This window comes from Lontra canadensis, unplaced genomic scaffold (assembly GCF_010015895.1).
Source record: "Lontra canadensis isolate GAN:19392208 unplaced genomic scaffold, GSC_riverotter_1.0 scaffold93, whole genome shotgun sequence".
NCBI classification, from domain to species: Eukaryota; Metazoa; Chordata; class Mammalia; order Carnivora; family Mustelidae; genus Lontra; species Lontra canadensis.
The window spans coordinates 6,726,944-6,749,949 of record NW_022631087.1 but is presented as its reverse complement, the minus strand read 5'-3'; the positions used below and the strand labels follow the sequence as shown (position 1 = coordinate 6,749,949).

At 61.3% G+C, this 23,006-nt stretch overlaps 2 protein-coding genes across 3 annotated transcripts in view; one reads left to right on the top strand and one right to left on the bottom strand.

Annotated features, from left to right (window-relative positions):
* The window catches only part of TMPRSS6 (transmembrane serine protease 6), a 33,074-nt gene extending 24,888 nt beyond the window's left edge, over positions 1 to 8,186 (top strand). For both annotated transcript variants that reach the window (XM_032836584.1, XM_032836585.1), the window contains exons 11-18: positions 972 to 1,117; positions 1,512 to 1,610; positions 2,535 to 2,648; positions 3,483 to 3,599; positions 3,870 to 4,038; positions 5,375 to 5,646; positions 7,242 to 7,378; positions 7,915 to 8,186. In XM_032836584.1, the coding sequence (XP_032692475.1) occupies positions 972 to 1,117; positions 1,512 to 1,610; positions 2,535 to 2,648; positions 3,483 to 3,599; positions 3,870 to 4,038; positions 5,375 to 5,646; positions 7,242 to 7,378; positions 7,915 to 8,073 (1,213 nt within the window). In that variant the 3' untranslated portion in view covers positions 8,074 to 8,186. The remainder of the gene's footprint in view (positions 1 to 971; positions 1,118 to 1,511; positions 1,611 to 2,534; positions 2,649 to 3,482; positions 3,600 to 3,869; positions 4,039 to 5,374; positions 5,647 to 7,241; positions 7,379 to 7,914) is intronic.
* A 3,773-nt stretch (positions 8,187 to 11,959) lies between these two features.
* Positions 11,960 to 21,631, bottom strand: KCTD17 (potassium channel tetramerization domain containing 17). The gene is given in 9 exon segments (XM_032836587.1): positions 11,960 to 12,146; positions 13,026 to 13,101; positions 13,104 to 13,115; positions 13,734 to 13,827; positions 15,071 to 15,196; positions 16,857 to 16,952; positions 17,708 to 17,799; positions 20,139 to 20,247; positions 21,388 to 21,631. Coding segments are annotated over 9 exon segments (885 nt in total). The 5' UTR covers positions 21,598 to 21,631; the 3' UTR covers positions 11,960 to 12,076.
* Positions 21,632 to 23,006: the final 1,375 nt, after the last annotated feature.

Sequence of the window (23,006 nt, the reverse complement as noted above, 5' to 3'; positions counted from 1 at the left end):
GGGGACTGACCCATCTGTTCTGTGAGGGTGTCTCACCTGGGGAGGGAGGGAACGCCGGGGTGCTATCTGGGGAGAGACCCATCATTCCAGGGGAGGGCTTGCTCCCACTTGGTAAAAGCAGGCCCACTTGCTCTGAGGCAAGATGTGCCCAGACACCATGTGGGATGAATCCCTTATACCCTAGGGAAGATTCCTAGCTGTTCTCTGGGAAGAACGTCGCCCCTCCATGGAGCTTCTCCCATCTGCTCCAGGGAAACCAGAGCATCCCATTGGGGTGGGGAGTCCAGCAGGGGTGTGAGGGCCCTCCCATGGTTGGGGAATGGTCCCACCTTAGGGCCGCCATGCACGGAGATGACATCCTTCAGCCCTGTGCTATTGTATCGGTCCTGGGAGCAGAAGTGGTGCCCCCCTCAGGTCCAGAGAGTCATAGGGAGACCCCAGGGCTGTGGAGGCTTCTCAGTGGGAAGGACCGTGCCTGACCGAGGCACACAAGCCGTCTCCTCCCCCACACCGAGCCCAGGCTACTCCTGTCTACACAGAGCAGGCCAGCCAAGGACTCTGGCCTTTACAGACACACTGAAGCGCTGTCAGATTTGGAGTCAACAGAGTTGATAATTTCCCTTATTTTGTAAGGGGGGAATTGAGGCTCAGGGAAGGACCCTGACTTGCTAGGATCTCACAGCTCCTAGGTGATGGGACTAGAATTCAGGCTTGGAATTTTATCCTGCAGGGAGTGGGGAACCATTGAAGGTTTTGAGCAGGGGAATGACATGGGCTGATTTCTAGAAGATGACCCTGGGGGTGGGCGGTCACCCAAAGCAGCAATCAAGACAGAGAAGGTGAAAGTGGGGGCGCCGCTCTCCCTCCCTCTCTGGCTGTCTGCCCTTGCCCTGTCTGTGCATGAGGACACTAAGCTGTCCCTTCCCGGGGGTTGGCCCATGCATCCCTGAGTCTGTCTCTGTCACCCCCAGGCTGTGTGGCCTGCGCACCCTGCAGCCCTATGCCGAGAGGATCCCTGTGGTGGCCACTGCCGGCATCACGGTCAACTTCACGTCCCAGATCCCCCTCACCGGGCCCGGCGTGCAGGTGCACTATGGCTTGTACAACCAGTCTGACCGTGAGTATGAACAGACCGGGGAGAAGGGCGGGCGCCCCCAATGCCCCCGCCGCTTCTCCCTGCCTCCTTCCCATCCCTGGAAGCACCAAGTGGAGGAACCAAAGGACTGTATGTGTGTATGTGTGTGTACGTGTGTGTGTGCATTGCCTGAGGCTTTGTGTGTGCCCCCAGGCAAGGCTGTCACCTGGGTTCTGCAGGCAGACACACTCACAGACCTGTGTGTGTGTGTGTGTGTGTGTGTGTGTGCTGTGTACACGAGCCCGGGCACGTCTGTCCATGCGCACCGTGAATATGGGCGCGTATACATGTGTGGATGTGTGTGAGCACACAAGGGCAGCATGTCTGCACATGTCTGCACGATGACATGTGTCCTGATGGCGCCCTCCCCGTACAGCCTGTCCTGGCGCCTTCCTCTGCTCTGTGAACGGACTATGTGTGCCCGCCTGCGACGGGGTCAAGGACTGCCCCAACGGCCTGGATGAGAGAAACTGTGGTAGGCGGCCCGTCTGTCCCATCCTTCCTCTCCTTGCTTTCTCTGAGCACTAAGCCGAGCCCCCCTTTTTGAGAAGAGACGCCAGACCCCCACAAAATGTGCAGTTCCTCTTATCGGCATCCAGGAAGTGGGCTCTCTTGCTGTGCTGAGATGGAAAGACGGAAGCATTGAGTCAGAAAGTGGGCTCCCCAGGGCCACCGTTTGGGGTAGTAGCAGGGACAGGCTGGGACCAAGGTCTCCGGACTCCCAGCTCCCAGCTTCTCCCCACCAGGCCATCAGCCCCAGCCTTCTGTCCCAGCCAGATGTCAAAGGAGGAACAGAGTGGATGGAGGACCAGGAAGGGGAAGGCAAGCCCTGGGTGGCCAAGGAGAGAATCCTGTGTCTTTCTCCCTTGAGTGGGGTCTCCATACCTCCACTTCAAGGGGTTCAGACTAGAGCTGCCAGCTCTTACTGGAGTTGTGCTCCCCGCCACCCAGCCCCGGCAGCGGGGGTCCTGGTGGTCCCCAAGTCAGCACTCTCCTTCTGAGTCCTGGCTTCTGGCCCCCCACATTCACCATCATGGCAACCTTTTCTTGTCTGACCTCCCCAGACCTCCTCCAACCCCATCCCATCCAAGTTTTAAACACCTGGGGAGAGAAGCAGGAGGGAAGGGAGATGTGCTGGGGAAGGTGCCTCGTGTTTGGAATCAGAGCATCTGGCTTCAGGTTCTGGCTCAGCCAGATGACCCTAGACAGGTCATTTCATTTCTGTTCCCACCCAGGAAGTGGGGTATCTCACTTGCTGGGAAACTCCGGCGTAAAGTAGCTAAGAAAGAGACTTACGGTCCTAGCATGTAATACAATACATGTTCTAGAGGCTGCACAAAGTCCCAGCCCAGCTCCTCGGGCTTCCTCTCACCTGCCTCCTCTGTGTGTCCACATGCAGTCTGCAGAGCCACATTCCAGTGCCAAGAAGACAGCACATGCATCTCCCTGTCCAGAGTATGTGACCGGCAGCCCGACTGCCTCAATGGGAGTGATGAGGAGCAGTGCCGGGAAGGTAGGGTGGGGGTGACCAGCTATCCAGAGGGAAACCAAGTAATGGGCTGAGCCAGGACAGCCCAGCCTTTCTGCACGCTTCTACAGCAAAGGTTTCTACCCTCTTGTCCAAACACTCACCAACCCATCTGTATGAACACTTATCCATCCATCCATCCATCCTAATCTATCCATCCCACACCTGCATGCAAGCCAGTGATAGGTGAGCAGAGTGAGGGAGTGGGAGTAAAAGACACCAAAGAGGTGGTCTTTGTCCTCTGGGATGATCTGCTGGTAGGAAGACGTGATGGGTGACTGTCTCTGGCCCAGTGCCTTCTGGATATCACGTCCAGTAGTACGGGAAGACTGGAGTGCTGGACGACATCAGGCAGGGAAAGCTTCCTACTTGGACTTCGCCTTGCAAAGAGGTAAAACTTAAATAGGCAGAAGGAAAGAGGAGCAGGCCAAGACTAGGTGGGGCTGCAGAAAGTTCTTCACGGTGAAGACAGGGAGGAGCAGGTGGGCAGCTGGTGGGGCCGGGATCTAGAGGAAGGCCTGGCTCCAAAGGGAGCCTAACAGGAGATGCACAGCCCTGCTCTCAGGAGCCTCCTGACAGTGGAGACACAGCCTTGCTCCCGACCAGCCTGAGCGGGTGAAGAGACATGGGGAAGGGACATGGCCTGCCTTTAGGGTACCCTACAGGAGCCTCAAAGGCCCCTTCCGTGTGCTCAAGGGACAGCTCCCCAGTCTCCCCCTGGCCTCTTTCAGAGTCCACCTTCCCTGGGCCTTGTTTCAGAGGGTCCCTGGGGCTCAGGGACCCACCCTCCATGCCCTGTCCCCACCCACTTCCCCCCAGGGGTGCCTTGTGGGACGTTCACCTTCCAGTGTGAGGACCACAGCTGCGTGAAGAAACCCAACCCACAGTGCGACGGGCTGCCCGACTGCAGGGATGGCTCCGACGAGCGGCACTGTGGTGAGCTACAGTGCCACTGGGGAGGGTGGGCAGAGGGCCCTCTTCCCCTGCTGGGCCCCGAGTGCGGAAGGGAGGGAAGGAGGGGCCGCACTGGGGACTGAGGGAGAGCTCACTTGGCTCTTTCCGTTCCGCCTCTGCACCCCCTCTGGGTCCTGCCTCTCCTTCATTCTTTCCCATCCCCCTCCATCTTTCCTTTGGCCTTCCTGTATCTCCCTCTGTATCCATTCCTCACTGGCTTCTGGCCATCCCTGTCCCTCCCCGCACCCTCAGACTGTGGCCTCCAGGGCCCCTCCAGCCGCATCCTGGGTGGGGCCGTGTCTTCGGAGGGTGAGTGGCCCTGGCAGGCCAGCCTCCAGGTTCGGGGCCGACACATCTGTGGGGGGGCGCTCATCGCGGACCGCTGGGTCATAACAGCCGCCCACTGCTTCCAGGAGGACAGGTGAGCAGGGCATGTGGGGATGGAGACACAAGAGATGGGGGAAGGGAGGTGAGGCCTGGCAGGGAGGGAGAGTGGGTCTGAGGTCCAAGCAGGAGGGCGGGGTGGAGGGAAGCCCATCAGACTAGCTGCTCTGATGCTCGGGTTCAGTCCTCGCTCCACGATGAACACAGTCTGTGCCCAGGGAAGGTTGCTCCGCCCTCGGTCAGTGGTCAGCGACTCATTCACTCATTCATTCCTGTAATCACTCATCCATTCAGCAATATTTATCGTGCTCCTACTAGGGAGCTGTGCCAGACACTGGGGGTACAGCAGAGAACAGAACTGCCTCACGGGGCCATAGACCATACCCCTCCCCCCACTGCTAGGTGCCTGTGCCCTGGTGCGTGGGGCCCAAGAAGCCTCCAAGAAGGGACATCACACCCCACCCAACCCCACAGAAACCTTCTCCATCTGCATGGTGGGCTGACAGCAACCCTTTCCATGCCCAGCCCCATCTCCTGGGCCCTGCCAGTCCTGGATTCCCCTCCGAGACCCCCTCTTCTGTCCTGGGTCCACACAGTCCCCAGCCAATGACCAGGGCCACCGTGGCACCGCACCCCACGCCCCTACATCCAGAGCCAGACGGCAAGTGCTCTGGTTGCTCTGGACCAGTCCCCAGCCACTGCCTGTCCACACTCTCCCCAGCACCTCGTGTCCCCACCGGCAGCCCAGAGCCTGGCCCCGCTTTGTATCTCCTACCCAGGGGCCTGGGTGCCCTTTCTGGGTACAGTCTGACCACCTCACTCTCTTGCTGCCTCCCTGGCTCCCCGCAGCCTGTGAGGTCAAGAAAGCCCTGGACGTTGACCCAGCATCCAGGGGTCTTCACCGCCCAGTCTCTGCTGGTCGCTGCCTATTCAAAGTCCACCCACTCCCAGGGAGGACCAGCAGGTCTCCACGAGCTCACAGCAGCCCCATCTGTAAGGTGCACAGACAAAAGGGAGAGAAATATTTGCCACTGTCTGGCACTGGGCTAATTTTTTACGTGTGCAGTATGACAGAATTCCCCCCAGTAACATAGGAGCCGAAGAGGCTATCCCCATTACACAGATGAGGAGATTGAGGCCCAGAGAAGCAAACACACATCTAGGGAGGAACGAAGCTGGGACTGGTACCCAGGCAGGTGGACTCCAGCGCCAGCACCATGGGCTGTAACCCCCACCAGCTAGCTTTCCAGAGCAGGAAAGGGACGGGTATAACCTCCGGTGGTGGTCTGGGTGGAGAAGCCAGCTAGCCTAAGGGTCCGGGATGAGAGAAGCAGCGGCTGAGCGCGGTTCCCCCCCCAACTCCCCACCCCCAGCATGGCCTCCCCGGCTCTGTGGACGGTGTTCCTGGGCAAGGTGTGGCAGAGCTCGCGCTGGCCGGGGGAGGTGTCCTTCAAGGTGAGCCGGCTGCTCCTGCACCCCTACCACGAGGAGGACAGCCATGACTACGACGTGGCCTTGCTGCAGCTCGACCACCCGGTGGTGCGCTCGGCCGCTGTGCGCCCCGTCTGCCTGCCCGCACGCTCCCACTTCTTCGAGCCGGGCCTGCACTGCTGGATCACGGGCTGGGGTGCCCTGCGCGAGGGCGGTGAGCTGGCGGGGCTGCGGGGAGGGCGGGTTAGGACCCGTGGGGTGCGGTCCACCACCCGGGGCTCCGGAGCCTGGAGGGGGCAGGGCAGGGGGTCCCTTAGTCCTGGGGTGAACCCGGGTCGTATGTCACAGAACACAAGCTTTTACTCTAGCAGGTGGCTCCGGCCTTCCCGGTTCTTCCCTTGTCCCTTCCCTCCTTCCGGATCACGTTTCAAGGGAACGGAGGGGGTGGGAGGTTATCTTGGGGGATACGTGTGAAGTGATGGGGCAGGTTAGGAACTCAACAGCCCATGGGCAAGCTCCAACCTCTGCTCCTTGGACACAGGTGACTTTCTACCTGGTGGGGGGATTTTTGGGAACGTGGTCTCGTTTAATCCACCCATTACCCCTAAGGGTTGGCATTATGGTCCCATTCGAGCAGTTGCTCCAAGTCAGCCAGCCAGAGAGGGTTGGAACGGGGACTGGCAGGGAGGACTCCCTGACCCCGGAGCCCAGCTGTTCCTGCTACTGCCCCCGAAGCAGGGGGTCTCTCCCCTTCCCACCTAAACTCACAATCCCTAGGGGCCAGCTCAGTTTTCTGAACACAGGCCCAGGCTGGCACAGCCACAGCCGGGCCCCACACCCTTAACAGGGGCGGCTTTAAAGATAGGGACAGTGATTTACAACCTGGAGGCAGGCAGGACTGCAGAGATGCTTTAGAAATGGGGAAACTGAGGCTCAGATGAGAAGTGACTTGTTCAAGAGGACACTGGAGGATAGCGGCAAAGCCAGGATGAGTGCATCTGCTCACTCATTCAAGGACACGTTAATGAGCACCTGCTGTATGCCAGACCTTGAGCTGGGCGAAGATGGGCTGTAAAGATGAAGAGAACATTCTTGGGGGAGACAGTGCTGGCTAAGCCGAGGCTGGGAGGCCAAGTTGGCAGTGTCCAAGTGGGGAGAGAGGGGTTCCCGCTAGGGGTACAGGTGGCAACCCTGGAAGTCCTGGGCACACCCTGCACCAGAGGGGAGCTGGGGGCAGTCAGATGCAGGTAAGGGCTGGCAGGAAGGGCGGGAGGGCCTCCTTGGTCGTTGTAAGGAGCTTGCGCCAGGAGGTCCCCTGATCTGCCCTTTAAAACCCACTGAGGCATCCAGCAAAACACCACTGAGCCGCACCCTGGCCAGACAGACGAGATCTCGGGGTGGGACCAGGCACAGGGGAGACTGAAGCTCCCTGGGGGCCCTCCATTGGGGCCCTAGCAGGGCACTGAGCTGGACAGAGGGTAAACACTGATACATTTAAGTGGAGAGTGGAGGGGTCAGATGTGTGCTCTGGGGAAACCTCCCAGGGGCTGTCACTGAGCAGGGGTGGGAGAGCTGGCCAAGACGCCTCAAGCAGGAGGGGCAGCAGAGAGGACACTAGCCCAGATAGGCTTTGGGTGGGGACTCTTATTTCCTGGGGACACGAGGGACCAGAACAGGGTGATGGTGAGGCGGAGGGGCAGGGGGCGGGCAGAGCAGGAGAGATGAAGGTGGGGGGAGTCCCGAGCTGTAAGGAGAATAGCAGAAGAGTCCACTCTCGTCTCTGCCTTCTGCCCCAACCCCGCCGGGCAGGGCCCACCAGCAATGGTCTGCAGAAGGTCGATGTGCAGCTGATCCCGCAGGATCTGTGTGGTGAGGCCTACCGCTACCAGGTGACGCCCCGCATGCTGTGTGCTGGCTACCGGAAGGGCAAGAAGGATGCCTGCCAGGTGACACCTGGGGAGGGGGGACGCAGTGGCCAGGAGGGAGGGAGGGAGGGTGGGTGTTGCTCACATCACTCAAGGCCTGGCCCTCCGCTCACACCAGCCTGCTGAAGCCCAGGCCGAGACGGCTGTCCCAACTTTACCGATAAGGAAACTGAGCCTCGGGGAGGTGGAGACTTGCACCAAGTTGCAGCCCCCAATGACCAGAGAGCTGCAGGCGGTGGGCAGGTCTCAGACTTACATCCAGTTCTGACCCTGCCTGAGCAAGGCGCTTTGCCCAAGGGGACACAGGAGCTAGGAGTGGAAGGAGCCCACAAAAGGGAGGCAGAGAGCAGTGGGGCATGGGAACACACGTGCACTCTTCTGCAACAGCCAGGACCCGTGGAAGGACCGACCAGCAGGGGTGCTCTGGGCTCTCTCTGTTGATCGGGAGCAGGGGAAGCAGAGGCTTCCAAAGAGTCTCTTGTCACCTGGCAAATTCCCAGCAGTCAGGAACCCCGGCTTACCCTGATGCGACCCTGTTTCTCCTCTCCCCCTTTCAGGGTGACTCGGGAGGTCCGCTGGTGTGCAAGGAGCCCAGTGGCCGCTGGTTCCTGGCTGGGCTGGTCAGCTGGGGCCTGGGCTGTGGCCGGCCCAACTACTTTGGTGTCTACACCCGCATCACAGGGGTGATCGGCTGGATCCAGCAGGTGCTGACCTGAGGAGCTCCCCTCCCTGCAGAGCTGGGGCCCACCACCTGGACGCAGAGTCCAGGGTCCCCACCAGACAGGGGAGCAAGTATTCTGGGAGCAGCAGGGCCCCGTGGAGGCAGGAGATGGCATCCATCGCCCCCCCCCAACCTGCTCCCTGACATCACCCCAGTGATGGAGGAGATCAGCTGGTGAAGACCCCCCCTGTGCCCCAGGGCCTGGATGGTCAGCAGGCCCAACTAGGAGGATTCACAGCCCGCCCTGTTGCCTCCTGATCCTCTCTTCTCCTTCCCCTTCCTCTGCTGCTGACTTGGGGAGTTGGGGTCGTCCAGCAGTGATCATGGGGCTTCCGGGTCCCCATAGGGGTGTCTGAGCTCCCCTCCGCCAATGCAGAGTAGAGTCAGCATGTGAACTTGAGGGGTGGGGATGGGAGGCACCCCCGAGGGACCCCCCAGAGCCCTGGAGACAGCCAAGTGAGCCCACTGCCACCGTAAGCCAAAGGGTGGGGGGAGTCCCAGGTCTAGGTTCCTCACCCCACCCCTACCTGTCCCCTGGGCCTCCACTGCCCACTCCCACCTGGAAGTGAGCTCCACTGCCCTGTGGAATAAAGCCGTCCGATCTGAGGGCCTGCTGTGGGGTTTGAATGGGGCCCAGCATCAATCCCACACTCTTGACTGAGCAGACTCTGCTTCCTGCTCAGCCTGTTTGTCAAATGTCTAGAAGGCCAAGGTGGGGTCTGGGGGGCACGGGTGACCTCCAGGGCAGCTGCTCAGGTCCCAGGAGCAGCCCCAGGAAGAAGGTGTTTTGGTGACCCCTCAGAACAGAAGGATGGGACAAGTGATAAGCTCCGTCTGCAAGCTTGGGAGGAAACTGAGGCAGAGGAGAGAAGCCATCCTCAGGATCACACCAGCGGGTTCGGGGTAAAGGCTGGTGTGGAAGCCCTGCCTCCTGGTTCCCAGTCCACCACTTCTCAGCATGACACTCCCTTTGCATTCTGGGGATCCTTTGTTCATTAAGCCCTTGGTCTCCTGCTATGTGCCACCCCCTGTGCTGGAGCCAGAGAGATGCACAGAGCTCAGCTCCCGAACTCAGGAGGGGTGAGGATGACAATCCAGTGTGCAGGGGCTTGGGGGCAGCCTGGAACTGGGGAAGGTAGAGAAGGCTGCCTGGAGGAGGTGAGACTTGAGTTGCCGCCCAAAGGTGGCCAAGGTGGGGAAGGGCATTCCAGACAGGGGGACAGCGGGTGCAAAGGTGTAAGTCCCAAAAGAACAGGGCACATCGTGAGCTGTTCTGAGTTAAACAGTGGTTAAGAGGGAAGCAAACTGAGATCAGATGGCAAAGAATCTGGAGTTAGGGACTTGATGTTGGGTGTTCTGGGGAGCTACGGAAGAAGGCTCTATAGCAGGGGAGTGATGTGTGAGTGGATATACATTTTAGAAGGACCCCTAGCCTCGGTGTAGAGGGAGTGGGAGGCAGGGAGGCCACTGCTGAACTCCAGGGGGAGAGGAGGGGATCGAATGAGCCAGGCAATGGGGATGGACTGAAAGGACCCTCAGTGACCTCCAGGTGCCTTGGTGGATGGGTGTTGGGTGAGGGAGAAGTCACCCAGGACCACTCCCGGTGTCTGTCCTGATCCACGGGGCCAGTGGAGGACCTGTTGCCTGGCCTGGGGCACCTGAGGAAGGAAGGGCTCTGAGAAGGTGTCGGAACCTGGGGTGCCTCTGGGAGAGAGGTGTGCAGGAGGTAGGTGGGGCTTGAGGTCTGGAGGAGGGATTTCAGAGCCCCTCCACTGAAGGTGAGTGGGAAGACTGAAGAGGCGAGAGACAGACACTACAGATGGGGGCCCACAAGGGAGGCTGAGGGGTGTAGGCAGAGCAGGAGGGGAGCCGGGCGGTGGGCGGGGGATGGAAATTTAGCAGCAAAGTGGGAGTGGTCCAGGACTGCCGCTGGTGCCCTCTGGGGGCAGCAGTGGAGGTAAGGAAGTGGGGAGCCCAGCAGTGCGGACAAGTCTTGAAGCCTTTTGGGAAAAGGAAGGGGAGCCTCGGAGAAGGGGGAAATTTCAAAGGCAGGGAGTAGCCATTGAAGCCTGGTGCATGCCTGCTGGGCCAGCCAGCTGGGGGGTTGGGGGGTGCTGGGGGGAGATAGAGGAGATGGAGCAGACACTGCGGGGTAGGAGTGGGGGCACCTCTCAGTGGGGTAGATGTTAAAGTATTTCCAGCCCATAGCCGCTCAGGCTTCTCAGAAGTCAGCAGACGTCAGTGTTGGGCACTTCGCTAAAATGCAAATTCGTGGGCCCCACCCCAGTCTTAGTCAGAATTGGGGGGGGGTGGGTGGACAATCTGTTCTTTTAACAAGCCTCCTGGTGACTTTTTACAAAGTCAGACACAGAACGTGAGGTCAGTCCAGCGAGCCGAATGTCCCAAGGGGAGGGTGTGGGCTCCCCCCTCCATGCCCAAGCAGAGCAGGGGGAGCCTCACCCGGCCCAGGGGAGGGTCTCTGCCGGGATGTCCCCAGCAGCGCTAAGATGTGGAGTGGGGGAACACAGTAGACACGCAGTGGGACAAGGTACGCGAAGGGACTGGCCAGGCAGTGGTGGGGGGTGGGGTCATGCCGAAGCCCGGGGTCCAGTGGACTCAGAGAGAAGGAGCCCGGGTGTTTCTATTTCCTGGACTTGGGCGAAGGGTGGTAGTGATCTGGAGGGGCGGAGGGTCAAAGAAAAGTCACAGCAGGAAGCAGCGGGGGTGTCCTGTTGGGGTTAGGCTGGAGCAAAGGGCCACAGGAATGGTGGGGTGAGGCCAGGAAGTGGGGGGCCCTGCTGTGCTGGTTCTGGGAGCCCCCTACTATTCCCTTAGCATCCCCAGCTGGTCTAGGACTGCTCAGAGGCAGGAAGAGACCTGCATGGCTCCCCGGAGTTGGGCCTTGTAAGTCACCTGGTCCAACCCCTCACTTCACAGATGAGTTAACTGAGGCCCGAGAGGGCAGGCACCTGCCAAAGTTCTCCCAGCAAGCCAGAGTGGGGCAGAGGACGGAGCCATGACCTCCCTCCCCCAAATACACAGGAAAGTGACCACAGGGCAGGGTTCCCGGGCTTTAGGAAAAAGCCCCATCACCTAAGAGTCATTGACCCAAACTTGAGTTAAACCCCGTCCCCGAAGGTGGCCCAGAGGAAGAGAGGAAGGCAGCCCAGCGGCTGTTTCTTCAGGCTTTATTACATGGTGGGGTTGGACACAGCCCGGGGGATCATAAAGGCATGGGAGCCTCTTGCTCAGCCCCTGCTACCCCCAGACTCTCCCCGGGGCTGAGGGAGGCGTGTCCCCCTTGCCCTTATCACTACTAGTTCCTGAAGGGCTGCCCTGCTCCTGCTGACCCCGGCCTGCCCCCTCCTGGCCAGGGCCCTGCACCCCACAGTGCAGACAGGGGTGGGAGCGGCCAAGGTGAAGGCCGGGTCACCCTCCCTCTTCTTCCAACAAGGCCAACCCCCACACCCTTCACCCCACCAATACCTGAATCTCCATCTGGGGCCGAGCAGGGCTGTCCCCCTCTGAAGGAAGGGTGAAGGGAGGGCCACCCTCTGGTCTGGTGCTTTGTACACTCCCCGAGGGCTGTCTGGGACCTTGCTGGTCTTTGTAACCTCACAACAACCCTGTGAGGTAGGTGGCGGCGGCGGCGGGGAGAGCGAACCCATTTGACAGATGAGGAGACTAAGGCTCAAGGAGGAGACGTGACTGGGTCAGGGGGGAAGGTACCGTTCATGCAGCTGGGGGACCCGGGGGAGGGACCATGGGGCCGTGGGAGACACAACTGGACAGGGTCACACTTTGGCCACACGCAGGCAGCTCCGCCCAGGGGTCCCAGGGCCCACCTTGGGCCTTGAGAGGTCCCAGCGGGCCCCCGCCCAGCCTCCAGAGGCGGGGGGAAATCACAGCCCCGCAGGTGTAGACAGAAGTGGCAGGGGGTAGAGTGCTTCCTCTGCCTGGAGCCGGGGCCCCACCCCGCGGTACAAAAATAAAGGATTTCAGATCGGAACCCCAAGTCCCTGGAGGTGATCTGGGGCCTCACATCCGGGTGCCTCTGGCTTGTAACAGCTAGAAAATAAGAGGGGGAAGGGGCAGGGGGGCGGGTGGGAGGGTGATCAGAACACCAGGATGGGGGAGGGAAGGTGGGGCCAGTGAGGAGGGTGAGGCAAGGCCAGGGGAGGGCAGAGAGGAGATTGAAATGGAGGGAAGGGCAGGGAAGAGAGGGAGAGAGAAAGAGGTAGGTGAGTCACAGGCTCCCTTCTGAGAAGAGGGTGGGGGGCTGAGGCCCAGAGAAGGTGAATTCAGAGCCGAGGAGGGGGAGCAGGAAGGGGACCCAGCTTGCCCATCCGGGAACCCCAGGGTGGGGCTGGGTGGCGGCTGCCTCGGAGGCCAGAGTCCCCAAGACTCTGGCCAGAGGGGGTCAAGGCCAGGTCCCTGCTGTCTCAGGCAAAAGGTCAGAGACAGCAGCTGTCCGTCCCCATTTCAGAGGCAACTGTGGCCTAGAGAGGGACAGTGACTTGCCCAAGGTCACACAGCAGGAAGCTAAGATTGAGTAGGGGCTCCGAGAGACCTGGCCAGGACTTTTTCTGTGATACCCCGATCCTTAGCCAACTCCGGTTGACTCCTTGTAGGCCAAGGGACTCCAAGGCTGGCTGTCCTTCCCCCCACCCAAGAGCCGGTAACCCAGGGGCCGGGTGGGGGAGGGGGCGGGCTGTGATGCGGCTGTCTCCCCTCCCTCCTTTCCAGCCCGGCTCTGGAGCCCTGGTGCTGACGGCTGGCTGGGAACCAGGCCGGCCCCCTGACTTTCCTCTCCTCTCAGAGCCTCAAACCCAAGGCCAAAAGCAGGGGAGGGGAGAAAGTCAGCCGAGCGAGAGGCTCGGGTCCGGGAACAGGAGACGCGCCCCCTCCTGGCTTCCGCCCTCCCTCCAGCTCCGCCAAGCTACAAACCAGGGATGGCGGCTCTGAGGGCGGGCGAGGGGCCGGGGAGGAGCCCTCACGGCCAGCGCAGCCTCAGGTCTGAGGGGTGCGGACGGGAACCTGCAAGGAGGAGAGGTGAGGAGGAGGCGAGCAGGTGAGGCTCTGGGGGCGGGGCGGCCCGGCCTCAGCGGGGCCCGGCGGCGGCGGTGGCTGCGGGGCTGGCGGGCCCGGAGGACAGACGGCCGGGGCCCTGCTCCCCAGGCCGGGGCGCGGGAGGCGGCAGGCGGGGCGCTCGGGGGTGCGGGTGCGGGGCCGGGGCGCCCGGGGGCAGGGCGCGGGGGGCCGGGCCCGGGGCGGCACCGGGAGGGAGGTGCGAGCAGGTGGAGGAGAGGAAACCCGGGCAGGGGCAGAGAGGGAAGAGGCAGGGTGCAGATGAGATCCAGGAGGAAGAAGAGGTGGGTGGAGATGAGGCGGGGCCTCCGGCAGGAAGCGGAGGAGGAGGAGGCGGTGGTGGGAGGGAGAAAAGGTTAGCGGGCTCCTGAGCTGCCAGGGCTGCAAAGAGAAAGTGAGAGAAGGGATGGTTATGCAGGGGAGGCGGCCGGCGCGCGGCGGAGCTAGCCCTGGCGGCCCGTCCCCCCGCAGGCCCCGGCCCCCGGGTGCGGCAGCGGGCTCCAGCGGGCAGGGGGCGGGAGGCGCCGGCGGTTATTAGCAATCATTGTCCTCGGGGGGTGGCTGCACCTTTCTCCTGGGCATCTGCCTCCACCTGCACCTGTTCCACCTGCACCTGCACCTCCTCCTGCTGCCGCTCCTCCTCCAGCTGCTGCTCCGCGCTCTGTGCACCAGCCGGCGGACCCAGGGAAGAAAGAGTGGACAGCTAACAAGGGCCCGGGCGGGGCAGTGCCGGCGGGTGGCTGGCCCCGCGGGCCCCACCACCGGGCGGGCAGGACGAAGGGGGGCCCTTGAGGAGGGAGAAGCTGGGGAATCTCGTCCAGCCCCCCCGGAGGGGGGAGTCTGAGAAGGGACCGGAGGAAGGGCAGAGAAAATGGGGCCCGGCTGGGGACTCACAGAGCAGTCGGGGGGCTCCGAGGGGTGGAAAGGGAGCGGGCGGGCGTGTGGCCAGGGCGTCCTCGAGGGGCACCTGGGGAGGCCTCACTTTAGGAGGCCCCAGCGTAGAAAGGAGGCCAGGGAAGGCCCAGGGCAGACCCCACCCGCATCTGGGAGGCCCCCCAGGGGCTCCTGGAGAGGCAGGGGCGGTGGGCTCACTCTTGCACCCTTGCAAGACAGTGCTGACCCCCTGGTGGGGGGAGCAGGGGAAGTCACAGAACAAGGGGGCAGACAGACAAACAGGAAGCCAGGGTTCATAAGTCTCTGATGCACAGGGACAGGCCCCTAGGAGGAATGGTGTCCCTTCTTCCCAACCTGGCTCGCTGCCCTGCCCCATGGGCCTGCCCAAAGGCCCTGGGGCCTCTCACTGGCTCTGGGTTCCGGGTGGCAGGACCTCTGCTCAGCCCCTCCCCATGGCCGGCTGTTGCTGCCTCAGGGGCCAGGGCCAAAGACACATGGCTGGGCCCCGTGGGGTTCCTGACACCCGCTCCTGCAGAGCTCCTGAGGAAGGCACCCTGGAAAGGGGCAGGATTAACGGATTTGGCTTCTCTGCCCTCTGCAAAATAAACTGGCCGTTTTTTGGATCCCAGAAGTTCTAAGCTTGATGGCACCACAGAAAAGATGTGGTCTACCCTCAGTTCTTGGAGAACATGACAGGGGCGCCGAGAGGCTGCGGCTTATCCAAGGTCGTGCAGAGCGCAGCACACCGTGCCCAGACCCCTGGTTTCAGATACCCCTTCCAAACGGCATCTAGGTCCCCTGCTGCCTAGCCTTTTCACTTCTTCCCCCGCCTGGGCCTGGGTAACTGGCGTGAGCAGATGGGACCATGGGTGGCATGGGATGGATGGCATTGGCTGTGACCGGGTGGTTATGTGCGTGTAGCAGGAGGGAGAAAGAAGCAGGGATGGCTAGGTGGAGGGCAGGGAGGGGAGGGGGGTGGTCAGGGAGGGAAGCTGAGGCTGGGGGCTCACCTTGGTTTTGCGGCTGGACTCCGAGCTCAGCCCATGTGGGGAGCTGTAGAGCTCCTTGGACACGACGCACAGGAACTCAGCCTGGTCCTCGCTGCCATAGTTGTAGGAAGAGCCGATATTCACCAGCTGGGGGGCGGAGGACGGGGGTGGGGAGTGGGGTGAAGAAGACAGGCTGGGTTGAAGGCTGCTAGCCCGGAAGGGGGTTTGACATCACCACTGGTCAGGATACCAACTTACGTCCTGATCTTGCTGTTCGGGTCAGGCCCAGTCCTGAGTTTCCATAGAAAGTCAGAGTCCGCTCCCCATCCCCCACCTAGGCATCAGGTCTGCTTCCGGGCCCAGCTAAGCTTGGAGGGGGGTGTTCCTTGGAAAAAGGCTGCCTTATGTTTGTTGCTCCCCACCCCTCACCCCAGCCCAGATCTAGAGGCCATTATCTAAAAGCAGGTGGAAGCCGATGATGGGCAGGTCATCCCCCTCCGTCCCGGATGTGGCTGAAGCAGCCTGAACCAAGCTGTAGGGCAGGATTGGCATGATGGGCACCCATAGAATATTCTGTTCATTCTTACAAGCAGAGGTAGAACAGGTCGTCCATTCCTTAGGCCAGAGGGCCAATGAGCAGCGATCCCTGAGCTGTCGGCTCAGCCTCTGGGAGCCCCTGCGATTGCCAGAGTCTCCCGTAGGCTCTCAAGAGAAGCCCCACCTTTGCTCTGGGGCCCCCTGGCAACCACAACCACAAGGCCCTGGGTAGGACCTTCAGCACCCAGGGACCCTCACCTGGGTCAGGCAGGGAAAACCATCAGCCCCTCTGGCTTGAAGAGGAGGTGGAACAGGGATTAGAATCCGGGATCCTGAGTCCTCTCTGGAGTCTTCTAGACTTACAGACCCATAGCCTGCAGGATGCTGGCTGGTGCCAGTGTCTGGAGCCTATCCTTGTCTAGGGACTTTATCAGTGGCCCTTCCTGTCTTCATGACAGTCCTGCGAAGGGAGCTCTACTGCCCCATATCACAGACTAGGAAACTGAGGCCCAGAAAGGAGATGGGACTTGCTCAAGGTTACGCAGCACGTAAGTGGTAGATTCAGGCCTCTGGCTCCTGGATGGGGCCTGTTCCCCGATCCTGCCTTGCCGTTCTGGGAAGCCCCGGCCTTCTCCCTTCTTCAACCTCCACATGCAAGGAGCTGTGGGTGGGCGCAGAGAAAGGGCTAGCCAAACCCTCTTCCTTCCCTAGGGACAGGAGTGGCCTTGGGTAAACTTGCTGGCTCTGCTCCTCTGGAAACCTGAGAGGTGGGCCATGAGCTGCATGGCGAGGGTGACCCCACTTGTGATCAGTGTCTCCAGGACTACACTGCACGTGGACTGAGGGACGATCAGACACTATGAACCCTCATGGGAAGCTGCTGCTTGGCCTTCCCAGACGTGGCGAGGCCAGGACTCGGCCGGTTGCTCGCAGGGACCCTGGGACTGCCCCTGTGCCTTTGTCACAGGAGGTGCTGACCTGAGGTGGAGTCAGCTCACTCATGTGGCTCCAGTCTCCTTGCCCCTGAGCTTTGGGGCCCAGAGACTCGCCCGTCCTGCTGTGTAGACCACTCCCCAGCGGCTGTGAGAACCCCCAGCGATGAGGATGCCTAGAGCCGCCCTGCGGCCAGCTGTGGCCCTTAGGAAACCTGGTTCAGTGTGATGGCTGTGGGGCTGCAGCGGGTCACCCAAGCCCGGGGGTGCGGAAGGGAAGGGCTTGCCGTGCGGGGAAGCTCGGAGGTTCCCGGTGCGGCCCCAGGGCCCCCACGCACCTGCTCGAAGCGCCAGCCGTCAGACATGGTGGAGACCATCTGCGTGAGCTCCTCCTCCTGGCACTGCAGCACACGGTACACGTGCTTGGGGGGGACCTGCAGGCGGAAAGGCGACGTGGCGGACACCCGTGGGAGGGGCAGGCGCACCTGTCATCCTCCCACCCACACCACATGCCCTGAGAAGGAGAGGAGGGCGGGGCGACGGGGGAAGGTGGCAGCCACACTCTGACAGCCTCCCCCCTGCCAGGCACTGGACCTGCGGGGTCACTAGATGCTTCGGGTTTTCACCGAGGCAAGTCGTACTCGCCCACGGCCACCGAACTTAGTGTGGCAGAGCTGGACCACGGGCGCCATGAGGGGGCAGGAAGGACGGGATGGAGCCTCCCTGCTTCAGTCTCCTACCTGCCCACCCGCCTGCACCCGTGTCTCCCCCAAGGTGGCCAGACAATCCCTCCGGCTCCTCCTACCACAGGGCCCAGGGCCCCTGCTCCAAACTGTGAACTCCAGCAGCTCGTGCCCTGCCCCCACAGGGCCCCCGTTCCTCCACACGGACCCCATTTTGCTTGTAAGGAAGGGGAGCGTGCAGGTCTCCACACCTCTGTATTCCACAAGGGAAAATCAAGGTCCAGAGAGGGGTGCGATGGGCCCAAGGTCACACCGCGAGCAGAGCCGCGTCAGGGACAGCAAGCAGCATGCTTCTCCCGTCTGGGGCTTTTGCTGGGCAGCCTGGGAGCTCAGCCACACCCTCCCTTTACAGGCTAGCTTGGCCTCCCCAACTCTCTCAAGCCTCTCCCCGCCTCCCCCACCCCCAGCCTCCTTTCCCACCGCCCTGCCGCTCTGCCACCCCTGACCTGTGTGACGGGGTAGTCCTTCTCCTCCATCCGGTCTTTGATGATGCGGATCAGCGGGCCAATGTTGTAGAACTCGGCTTCCTCTAGGACGCCTGGCACAGACAGGACAGCCCCCGGGTCACTCGGCGGCCGCCATCCGCTCTTCTCCCCTTGTCCCCTCTGCCTCCACACCCACTCCCACTCCAGTCATGAGAGGTGATAAGCACCTCTCAGCTCCGGGCTCCAGCAGGAGGGGACGTTTCCTTCCTGGGATCCCATACTCTCCATGGAAGGGGTGAGAGGCTATCACCCAGCCAACCCTACATCCCTCCTGTGCTGAGCCTGGCCACCCAGGGACACCTGCCAATGCCCTCATCTGGAGGCTGCTCTAGGGCTGGCAAGACACAGAGCTGGCTGGGGCTGGAGCCTAGAACACCACCGCGAGAGGGACCTTGGCTGACACCCCCTTACGTGCTCCTGTTTAAGAATCACGCGCTCAGTGCAGGGACTGGGCTAAGCATTCCACATCCTTTCCTGTGGTTTCTTCTCAGCACTAGAAACAGGTACCTTTGTTGCCTCCCCTGAACAATCGGGGAAACTGAGGACCGGAAAGAGAAGCAGCTGTCAGAAGCAAGACAGCCAGGTAAGTCGCAAGAGCGGGGATCCAAATTCAAGTTCCTCTGACTTCAGAGCCCACTACAAATGCATAATCTTTGTGTCCTTGCCCCTCCCCAACCCTATAGTTTGCAGAGCCCTCCTGGGCTCATCACGAGCCCTGGGGACATGGGGAAGCAGGCAATAATGTCCCTACACAGCTGGGGGAACTGAGAGTCTCGGAGACTAAGTGAGTCACCTTTCCAGTGAAGGGCAATGGCCCCGCACCTTTCGATTCCCCTGTGTTTGTACAGGTCAGGGACCCCTTCTGGTCCTTTCCTTGACTGGCTTCTGGGCTCCCTGAGGACGGGTCCCAGGCCTGATCAGCCCTGCTGTCCCAGGCGCCCACACAGCCCCTGACACAGAGGGGGCGGCCACTGAGCGTTGCTGCCTGAGTGCAGCTCATGAGCCCTGCAGATGACAGACAGCTAACATGGCATCGTGGGTCCTTGGTGCCGGGTGCTGAGCTAAGTACACTTGCTAAGTACACACTTGCTTTAATTCCTTTTACCCCCACGGTGGCTTGGGAAGGTGGGCACTATGGTGACCCCATTTCACAGATGGGGCCATGGAGGCACAGAGGCATAAGTGACTTTCTTGGTGCCACACAGCTAGTAAATCTCTTCCCAGGTCCTCCGGCCCCTTTGGTGGGGGCCCCAGCCCATGTGAGGTGCTGGGAGGGGCAAAGCTGGGAGAATCCCAGAACCTGTAAACAGACGTCAGCTGGGATGCGGCGAGAGTGTTCACCTCCCCTCCCCGTGGGCCCTCCACCCGGGTCCCCCGCTACCTGTGCTCCCTGAGGAGCCGCCCGAAAGTGGCGGGGTGGGTGCCCACTGTTCACTCTGAATGTGAGCCCTAGCCCACCTAGGGAGCTACTTGGCCTCTAGAACACGACGTACATGTGGGTCCGGAAGGGAGACCGTGGGCCCCAAGTGAGGAAGGATGGGCTGTGCTAGACGCCCACAGGGTATGAGCACTGGGACTCAAGGCACCTGTTGTCCCAAAGCACGCTCTCATCGGCCCTAATTTATACACACAAGCAGAGAAAGGAGAAGTGACATGCCCAGCTGGCCTGGCTGGGTCTGACCCAGAGCCACGCCCTGGGCCCCTTGGAGTTGACTTGGCCCTGACTGTAGGCCCTGCCCATGGCTGAGGCTTTGCCAAAAGGGTATTCTTCCAGGCATGGCTTCCTGAACCATCTGCTGGAGCCAGAAGTGGGCATCTATGGGCCTCGGCCACCTAGGCCCCAGAGGGACCAAACCCCTCCTGAGGGAGCAGGATCCCCTCCCCCACCTCCACCCACAGCCAGCTGTGTTCGAGAGGCCGCTGGATTTGGGGAAGAGTCAACTGCTCCACCCACCGGCTGCCTGCCAGCCCTCACCAGGCACCCGAGATACCGGATCACCCACAGAGAAAGAGCCAGACCTCCTCCTCCCATGCCCACCTCCACCCCGAGCGCGCCTGGCTTCCCAGGAGGTCCGGGAAAAGAGCATCCGTGCCCACACCAGAGGCTGCGGGCCTCACAAGCTCCCTCTGTCCTCCGCTTCTCTGTGGGCACTCAGCAAAACTCGGGTGAGGCCAGCTCGGCAGAGCTCCGAGGCTCAACCCATGCAGACGCCTTGAGATTCAGCCCTTTCTGGGATCACGAGGCAGGCAGCAGGAAGAAGTTCATTGTCCCTACCCCCACCCCGCCTCCCAACTGGGAGAAACGGCTTGGGACTTCCACGGAAGGCCCTGGCACCCTGCAGAGGGCAAGGGCTAGGATGTCGTTCCCAGCCAGCCCCCTGGCCCAACTCACCCTCCTCAGCCATGTCCTTGTCCAGCACCAGCTTGCCATGCCGGAGAAAGTTCAGGATGGGCCCAAAGTAGGTGGGGTCACGGTCAATGAGGTAGGCCCCGGTCTCATCCTATGGAGATGAGGGGCACAGGCCATGAGAGGAGAGGGAGGCTCTCCCACCCCCAATCCAACCCCCACTCCAGGCCCAGTATAGATTGGAGGGAGGGAGGGAATGCAGTCTGCTCTTCCCTGGAACAAAGGGGCATGATGGAGGAGAAAGGCTTTAGGGTCGGAAACACCTAGAAGCAAATCCTGCCTCTGCCTTTTTCTCGCTGTGTGACCTTGGACAGGGGACTTGGCCTCTCTGAGCCTCGCTCCGCTCCCCCCTAACTAGGGGTCATTATGAGCATCCAGTGAGTTCTGAGGGGCACCCAACCCAGAGTAGGGTTCAGTGATCGTCCCTCTTAGAGGCTGTTCCTCTGAAGCCAGCCCTACACTATCTCCATCAGGTCCCCAGTCATTGTGGGGACGTAGGATGTTTACAAGTTACCAAAGGAGCCGCTATCTCATTGGACAGGCATGGCCTGCAGGGAGGCAGGGCGGGCATCCGTGCAACTCTACAGGGGGAAAAAGGGGACTTGCCCAAGGTCACAGCATCAGAGGGTCAGGGAATGAGGGAGAGGGGGCCCTAGAGGTCACCTCCGGACCAGCCTCCTCTGGTTACAGACAGGAGGCTGAGCCTGGAGCAGGGAGGGGTCCGACCCAAGGTCACGCAGGCAGTTTGCAGCAGAGCCGGGATGGGAGCCCAGAAATGGTGCCAGATAGGCCGGGCCTCCTCCCTGATGAGGCCCAGCTCAGAAGGCACCCCAGGACTTCTCCACCCAGCTCCCTGCACTCCTAGGCCACCCACACCCCCAAGGGCGGGGGAAGCAGGCTCAGCAATTCCCTTCCCCAGTGCGGGAGTCCCGTTGGGGAAGGAGGGAAGGCCCTAAAGAAGGGGGAGAGTCCCGATCCTACCAGCCCCCCCGAGGTGGGAGCCCAGGGCAGTGCTCAGAAGGCTCCAAATGGCCTCGGCCTGGCGTTGTCCCGTTGCCACGGCAATGGGCACATCCTTCGCTCTCCCAACCACTTCCTCCTCCCTTCCCCTCGCCAGTTCTTCCTGCCTCCGGCTCTTGGGATATAAAAGCAGCCGGGTTCCCGGCCAGGCCAGCCCGGATTCGAGCGGGCAGAGAAGCCCCAGCCCGCGGGCCGCTCACCGCGCGGGCCTCACCCGGTCCGACTGCAGCTCTTCCCCCTGGCACAGGCGGCTGAGGAAGGACTTCTGCTCCCGGCACAGCGTCTGTCGGGTGGTCAGGAACACCGTGCCCCCGACGTTAAGCCGCACCCACTTGCCCCAGCCGCCCGCCGCGCGGCCGCCCATCCCCGCCGGCGGCGCTGCCTCCCCGGCCTCCATCCTCCCCGCTCGCCCCGGCGTCTGCATCCTCCCGGCGCGGCGGCTGGGGGCGGGCAGGTACCGCGCGCCGGGCATGCCGGGAGCTGTAGTCCGCGCCCCGGGGCGGGGCGGCCCGGGTGGGGGTCTCCGGGGGCCCCCGAGCCGCCCTCGCAGCCCGACCCACTCGGCGCTTCGTGGGCGGCCCGCAGACCCGGCCTCTAGAAGACGACCTTTATCCAAATCATGGTGTTTGGGGAAGGTCAGATTCGAGGTCACCAGGACAATAGAGAGTGCTACTCCAAACCGGCACTCCTCCCTCCTGTGTGCTCTACACAGGACTGTTTCCTCTTTGCCGGGTTTGGGTCACCAAACAGCCGATAACGGAAAGAAACTATTGCTCCCAGGATTCTGTAGCATTTACCTGTATCTGTTTTCCAAGATGCTTTCATACTGCCCTTTGTATGATGTGTGGGTTGGGGCCGGCTGGGTTCTCTGCCAAGGTAAGTTCTTTAAGGACAACATAGCTGGCCTTAAAGTTGACTGACCACCCGCTATATTTCAGATGCTTTGCATGTCTGTATTAGTCACTGAGGCTCTCAGAAGCCCTGTGAGGTCGGTATCACTATACCCATATCGTACAGAGCAGGACACAGATATGAAGTGACCTCCCTGACTCACACAGCTGGTGAGTGGCAGGATGGCAACCCAGGTGGGTTCCAGGTGACCACCAAGGCACCCTTCCTGCCTCCCTGCCATGGGCGGTCAGTGCTCCCTGAGAAAGGTGTCCAGGGAGGAAGGGTGGATAGGGCAGTGGGTCAAAGTCAGGAGGACTGGGTTTTCACTCCAGCTTTTGTAGGCTGAGGTATTAGGTGAGGTCTCACTTTTCCCATCTGTAATTCGGGAGGGGGAGGAGGGGTTGGTTCCGAGGGTCCTCTTCTAAGCCAGATAACTTGGAGTTGGCATTGACATCTTGGATACTGCAGGGAGGGGGAAGAGGGACAGCTCTTCATGTCATCTGGAACCAGGTGGGGACAAGGGCTGAAAAGGAAGCTGTCCTCCTTCACTTTCTCTCCTTGATGTTTCTGTCCTGGTCCTGGATTAAAGGGGAGGGGTCTGAGGCTCCCCTCAGTGATCCCGGTGCCCTCCTCCACCCCAGGTTCCCCACACTAGACAGCCTAGTGTGCTGAAAGTTCAGTTATGTGTGCTGCAAGTTCAGTTATGACCCAAGACTCTGCCTTCTCCACAAAGCCCTCCCCCTTGGCAGGGAATAGGTCACAGCTGCTAGAGGGTTGCTCCTGAGAACTCACCAATATGTTCTTGAGCAAATTCCTCTCTGAGCCTGGTTATTTTTCCTTTTGCAAAATGAGAATTATAATAGTAGCTCCCGCAGAGTATTGTTATGAAGATTAGTGTCTGTTAAACGTCTGGCTTAGTCCTTGGCTTTCAGTATATTGGAT